At 35.9% G+C, this 7,395-nt stretch overlaps 1 protein-coding gene across 4 annotated transcripts in view; it reads left to right on the top strand.

Annotated features, from left to right (window-relative positions):
* Window positions 1–598: 598 nt before the first annotated feature.
* Window positions 599–7,395, top strand: part of adkb (adenosine kinase b) — a 135,909-nt gene continuing 129,112 nt past the window's right edge. For 2 of the 4 annotated variants that reach the window (XM_020711873.2, XM_004080394.5), the window contains exons 1-3: window positions 2,245–2,385; window positions 2,997–3,071; window positions 3,188–3,241. In XM_020711873.2, the coding sequence (XP_020567532.1) occupies window positions 2,372–2,385; window positions 2,997–3,071; window positions 3,188–3,241 (143 nt within the window). In that variant the 5' untranslated portion in view covers window positions 2,245–2,371. Of the gene's footprint in view, window positions 949–2,244; window positions 2,386–2,996; window positions 3,072–3,187; window positions 3,242–7,395 lie in introns of those variants that run through there. The other 2 variants (XM_011488215.4, XM_020711872.2) reach the window with 2 other exon arrangements.

Genomic DNA, 7,395 nt, shown 5'->3' with positions numbered 1-7,395 from the left:
TCCTATGCTTGTTGACTTTGTGTATTAAACAGTATTTTACACTTGAGGTTTATTAAGTACACTTGAGCACAAATATAAGTATAGCAAGTATACTAGACCATGTATGTGTAGTGTAGGAAGTATACTTCTTCAGACCAAATTGGAACATTTTAAGTCTACTATAGAAAGATCCTATTTTAAGTAAACTTCTTGCTGGTAGTTAAATATCTAAACAAACTCAGCAAAATGATTGAGTCAAATAACCACAAAGGTATATAAAAAAAAATCAATTTAACAAATATATTTTTGTCTTTTTTGTACAGATTTGTTAAAACAAACAAAAAAATCTTGTGTTTTATTTGTATTAATATCAAATTCTTCATATATATTTTAGTTTTGTCTGTCTTCATGTGAAGTTTCCATAACAAAAACCAAATCTTTGAAATTTTAAAGGGAAACCATTTTAAATGCAATGCTTTGTAGTTTGGAATAGTGCAGAACTGACCAGAATTTAACAAATAATCAGAAAAAATAATCAACTTGGCACTAAAACTTTGTTTTTCATTCATAACCCTGTGATGCTAAAAGGTTGTTTTTCTTCCATCCCAAGGAACTCCACACATTAAAGTCTCCTGTAGCTGAAAAAATCCAAGAGAAACCTGATGTACCAGTTAAAGTAAAAACCCTGCCGGCGTCACATTTTTCTCCTCGTATGAACAGAAAAAGAAGCTAATAGCAGTACCAGCTTGAATATAGTGACCGATTTTCCTTGACGTTTAATACAGTTGACTGATTTCTGTGTTACCATTGGAAAGGGAAGGAAGGCAGGAAGCTACGGCCCTTCTGCTAGCATCATCGGCACAAAACGGTGATTTTTAAAGGCTTCACGGAATTAACAGACTCGTATTTTGGAGAAAACATGTGCAACAAAGAGACAATCACGTCGACGGGGAGGAAAATGATGATAAGGTAACACATTTTGTTATTTTTTGTGGGGGGTTTGTTGTTGAGTGGAACACTAGCAGCGGTGGCTAGCCCCGACATGAAGCTGCGGTGTTGTGTTAAATGTCAGCTGGCGGTTTGGCGATTTGACACATAGACATTTGAACGTTGCATAATCTGAAAACGGTCAAAACTAATTGATGCTGACATTCATTAACATTTTATTAAACCATAAGTTTACAGACAAAGCTTCCAGGACACGATTTGTTCGTCACGTGACTAGAACAAAAAAAAAAATCATTAAAAAAAGGGAGATGAAACCATGCTGATGCAAATAATGCGTTGTTGTTTTTTAGTTAAAAAAAGATAAATAGTATTTGTTTTACATTTGAATTCATTTTTTGTTTGGCAGAAAAAAATTGTGGTGGACTGTAACACTTCAACTTTATCGGGACATTTTTATTACTAATTTAAATTTTACCCACTTTTTAATTCAGACGTCAAAAATGCTAGGAATAAAAACTGACGTTTAAAAAAGTATGTCATACTGAACGATTAACCTTAAAACAGAAACTTAGTTATATATCTATTGAATTTATGTTTTTGTTTATTTTAATATTATATAATTTGTTTTCTCGTTTGTGTTTCACGTCTTTAACGTTGTGTAACTTGTTTGCATCAAAAAAATTATCTGTGAAAAACAATTACTTAAAAAAAACAATTCCGTTACTTTGAGTTTACGATGTTTAACCTAAATAGCACAGCGTTGTTCCGTGAGGCACCAAATGTTTTGTTGACATAAAAAAACAGCTGCATAAAGTCAGCTGTGCGGCGTTCATTTATCTCGGAAATCTAAAAAAATCAAAGAATATTAGCATACAAAAAAAACACACACAAAAAAAACGTGGCACTACTACAAAAAGACACAATAGCTCTCTAAAACGCCCTTTTAGGTACGACAGTTATGGAAAAAGGGATTTGACCATTTTTAAAAAGCATAAAATAAATACATAAAAAGGTCTGGATTTCAATTTAATACAGAATTTGGCAAGCGTATCCTCAAATATACAAACGTACTTATTTAATTTACCTTACATTAAACTCCGTAATGACAAACGTCTTCGCATTATGTTTGCATATTTATAAACGTATTGTCAAGAAACTGAAAAAACTATTCATTCTTGCATAACACAAACGCATACACACTTAATGGAATGTGTACATCCTTATGGTGTTAGGGAGCGGAAATATTCGCCTTTTTTGGTCCCTTTTTCCCCGTGGATCATGAATGCAACACAAAAGTTGGACCGTGTGTAGCCCCGCCCACTTCCTCTACTAATGTGTCAGGGTTGGCTGAAGTGCTGCTACAGTTTCTGGAGTGGAAAGCACGTTGCTTTGACAAGAGGGGAAGCTGTTGATCATTTAATCATCTACTGAATATTCTGACATCATGCCAAGCCCAAGGTGAGATCCGGAAAGGTGTATGCTCTGCTGTGATTGACGTGTGCGACAGAAATACTTGAAAATCTGCACGTTGTTGAATTTTCCTGGAAAAATGAAACCCTGACAACTCTGTGGCGGTTTTGTAAAAAAATGACCAATTTTTATTATTCTGTTTATAATTTTGTTACATTAGAGATGATCTAACTCATTTAAATAGTGCATCTTTAAATGTAGGTCTTAAATAAAAACTTTACAAAGAGAAAAAAACAATTATTTTTTATTTGTATAAAAATCACTTTAGAGGGTTGGAGCATTCCAGGAAATGCTATTTATTTCCTTAAGGATATTTTGTATTTCTCATGTTGGTGCAAACATCTATTATTTTGTAAAAAGTGTGAGAATGTGAGATGATGCAACAGTATCTGATTATTTATAACACAACTATGATTTTTTTTTTTTTTTTACCTTTGATAAAGCAACTGTTGTATAAACAATAACAGCAATTAAAAAAGCATTGTACCTAACCTTAAACAAATCACAAACAGATGACTTCCTGTAACTCAGTGGATTGTTTGTGCAGAGGGGTTTGGTGCGAGCCCTGCATAATACAATATGTTTTTCTTTCCACACAGTGAAAACATACTTTTTGGAATGGGTAATCCCTTGCTTGACATCTCTGCTGTTGTGGACAAAGATTTCCTTGACAAGTAAGTCTGAAATGCTCAGATGCTCTAGGTTGTCTTTGTGTGTGTGTGTGTGTGTGTCGTCTGATATAAACTTAGCTAAAGATCTTGTGTTTTTTTTCTCTGACTTTCCTTACAAGGTTTGGACTGAAGCCAAATGACCAGATCCTTGCTGAAGACAAGCACAAAGCCCTGTGAGTCACACGTGTTGAGACTGTACAGTACAGGCAGTTGTGTAATGTGTGAGGATAAAATTATCCCAAAAAAAGGGAAGGGGAACACCAACCATTCATCCCATGTTACTACCATGTTGGCTCTATTAGGAGTGCTCAAAATAGCTAAAGTCATAAATCACTGGAGCCGAAGACCTCTAAGTACAATTTTAAATACTGAATTTGCAGGAAATTACAAGCCTCTGATTTGTTGATTGCTTTGGATTTTGCCTTCATTTTAACCACAACTATAGTTGTCTCAAAAAACAAAAGAAATATACCTAAAATCAAGTGTAGTTAAGCATTGAGTTGACCTAACACTACTCACTTCCTCTGCCTAATCTAGTGCAGATGGGTGCTTTGTAGGGATTTGTGTAGATAGTTAGCGGCTGTCTGTAACGTGCATCGTCTGTGAGGGAAATTGATGGAGGAAGGTGATAAAATACTCTAGTGTTTGGATAATTACACAATACTTCATACGTTTCTAAAAGGCAGTTATTTGACTAGCTAGTGGTTGATTTAATTAAAAAAAGGATGAATGTTAGTTTTACTCCACAGAACTATATTACCATGTTCACACAGCCTTTGGCAACGTGAGTTCAGGTGACGACTTCCGTGTAAACTTGTGCAATGCATCTTATATGGCAAGTAAAAGATATCATAAACCACCAGGAAAAACAATAAAACACCACTCTCTAAGCCTGTCCCACTACAACAGCTTAAATTACGTGTTACTTTTAAAACAGGCATGAACAACAGTGTTTTTGATGGCTGAAAACCAATTGTTTATGGTGTTTTTTGCTTGTGATTTATGAAACTTTTTGCTTGCCATACTTCCGGGCCTCAGCCACATGTAGCTATGCAAATTTTTAAGATCGTTGTCATGCTCTCTGTACAAAACTTGCGTCAATTGAATGGACGTTGAAAGTTAAACTGGTTGAACTTTAACCAATCAGGGACTCTGATTTGGTCATGATGTATGAAAGGCATCGTAGCGACAGTCCAGTGTGAACACCATATGCAAAAAGTAGATTAAAGAATGTGCTTTTAGCTTTAACGTATTTTTGAACGCACAACACATGGCCAGTGTGAAAGTTTGGGGCATTTGGGGCATTAAGTGAGACAAAGAGTCAAGGATAAGTCCAGTCAATCGGAGTTTATTAAACGTGTTCACAGTAACTCTTGCATTGTTTTGTGACACGCTACACATGAGCCACATTAGAAGCGTTAGCGTCTATACAATACCTGTAACTCCCAACCTTGTTTGCAACACGTAAAAAAACAGATGGACACTGCGAAAACAAACGTTTTCGTGACTACGCTAACTCCAATCTTGTTAGTAGCACATAAAAACAACAACAACAAAAAAACAGGCTAACCACTTCATTTTAGCTATTCACAATAACACTCAATCAAACAAGCTGAAAGAATGTCAGTCCATGCTGACAGAGCACTGTGTGTACCTCTCTAAATCCCTTCGACATCAGTAAGCACAAGCAGAATCAATCCATATATAATGCGCACTGCTGATTTTAGAAAAAAGATGAGGGCTTTTAAGTGTGTTTTATAGTGCAGAAAATACATTAGTCTGCTCCTGCGGTAATAATTGTTTCCAATATTAACTCTGATTTGTTCTCTTAATATCAGACGATGATGTAATTTTGAAGCACAACCTGCTGCTGAAATGCATGTCTCCTCTTTATCCACTCTGTCCAGAGTGAAACGCATTACTCAATTGCAGGCTGTTATTGAATGAGCTCACGCCCCTCAGCTGTCCACTGGTATCTGCCGGAGGTGATAACTTGATAACTCTAGTCTTATCTGGCAGCTGCTGAGCGTTTTTTACAGATGTTGTGTCGGCATCTATTGATCAGTATTACTGTACTGAACTCAAACATCCTATTTAAAGTCCTCCTCCAATGAAAATCATGTTTGTTAAGTTTCTAACATGTGCTTATGACATTTTCTTATGAAAGAAAACAAATGTAATAAAAAGTAATGTCATTTTTGCTTCCACGAGTATTTTTCCTTCTAAATCAGTGTCAATCAAACTGTTGCAAATAAGATTGGATTAAATGAATAAACTATTGTGATGTCACAACGGCCCAGTAACGCATGTGCGTTGCACCAGCTCCTTGATCTGCCCCATCCAGCGGGCACAAGCTCAGGTGCGAGAGAAGAGAAGATGGCACATTGCTGCATTGTTCGCACATAATATAAGTGCGTCCAAGGCTGGATTTTGATGTTGGCCGCCCATATTTAACATTTATCTTAAGCTTAAAGTCCCAAATGTGTTCTCTGCATTTGCTGTGCAAGGTCATTCAACAATCTCCACGAGCTAGCATCACATCAGTTATGAGCCACAGCCAGTGCTCCTTACTGGTGCAATGTAGCCTAAATTATAATGTATTTCAAATCATTTGTCATGTGCTTATTAAAGATCTTTTTGGTGTGTCATTTTTACTAAGCAGCAGGGTCTGGTACACATGTTTGCTTTGTCATTCTGCATATTATACAAAAAGTGTCTCTTTGGAACCAAAAATATGTCACTTTTCACTGTTTATTTATCGCTAGAGATAAAGTTTTGAGAATAGAGACTATCAGTTGGTGTCGTTTATGCCCCCCCCCCTTGTTGACTTTGATTTTGGCAACAGAGGCTTCAGATAAACATTAAAAATTGCCTTTTAAGACATTTAGGGTGTGGGATTTGGGTTAAAAACTTCATAATCATACTTAAACACCACTAGAAATGTTTTATTTAAAAAAATTGTCATGGGGAACTTTAAGATTTTCCTTACAGCTTTTAGGATAAGCACACTTAGCCTGCATATGTGTGCTTTGAAGTAATTATTAAAGTAATTATTTTTTATTGAAATTTGTTTGTTTAATTGTGATATAATTAATCTAATCCTGTACTCAAGCTACAAAAGGAGGGAGTATTTTGTTTTTCAGTCAACGTTAAAGTCTTAAAAAGTTCCTATTGTCATATTAAATAAGTAAAAAAATATTTTTGAATGCTTAGTTTAGAAAAAGAGCACCTTTATGGGTTTTATGTCAAACCCTAGATCTGTAACTCACTTTTAAAACTACAGGGCAATAATAATAAAACACTTAAATCAGTTCCTGATCTGAGCGGTACAAAAGGCTAACTCGTCAGGTGGTGTCACTCTGCAAGAGGACACATGTGACCTTGGGGGGCTGTATCGTTGTCAACACAAAGCAGCGACATCAGCAGTATCGTTCTCCTTTAGTACAAAGGCTGTGTTGTTATCTTTAGTCCCACAGACACGGTTCTCTCCGCATTCAGTGCAAGGTCAGGGCAGGATTAACATCCCGTTTTGTTGGTTAATGCCCAGCACAATGCATTTTAATGCATGTCCTGTCCACTGCGGTAAACTCACCATCATATCCTTTAAACATTTATGATGAAAAATAAAAAAATAAAAAAACACAGTTCCTTCCCGAATGTCCTGTTTTTGGAAACTGAAACCATGTCTAAAACAAATGTTCCTGTGACTACGCTAACTCCTACTCCTCTTAGTAACACGTAAAAAAAAAAGCAAAGTTCAGCACTGCTACATGTTGGCATATTTACAATAACACCCAACCTTGTTTGCAACCTCTAAAAAAATAAAACAATTTTTTTTTTGCCGAAGTGCCATGTATCTCTTAAAATTGATTTGAAATCAGTAAGCACAATAGGACACTCAAAGATTTTAATGCACACAAAATAGAAATTAGGCTTTTAAGTTTTTCTTACAGCACAAAAAATATGATAAAAAAACCCCAGTGGGATCCAAAACACCTACATGAAGGGGTTTATAAAATTTAGAATCGTTAAATATCCCGGACTAGCCCCCAAAATTTTTATGCTTGAGCATAACATTGAGTAGTCTTTACCAGACCTACAACCAAAACAGGAAAATGTCCTTTATCACAAAACAGCAAATGTTATTACGATAATGATAAAACAATCAACAATAACTTAGAGGTGAATCGAAAAGGTGAAACTATGGCCGAAATAACAAAAGGCATACGTCCTTCCTTCCACTTTCGGCTTCTCCCATCAGGGGTCGCCACAGCGAACGAGTCGCATGGTAAATTTGGCAATGTTTTACGCCGGATGCCCTTCCTGA

The sequence above is a fragment of the Oryzias latipes genome, chromosome 19 (assembly GCF_053564925.1).
Source record: "Oryzias latipes strain Hd-rR chromosome 19, Olatipes_Hd-rR_3.1".
Classification (NCBI taxonomy): domain Eukaryota; kingdom Metazoa; phylum Chordata; class Actinopteri; order Beloniformes; family Adrianichthyidae; genus Oryzias; species Oryzias latipes.
This window is presented reverse-complemented; position numbering and strand designations above follow the sequence as displayed.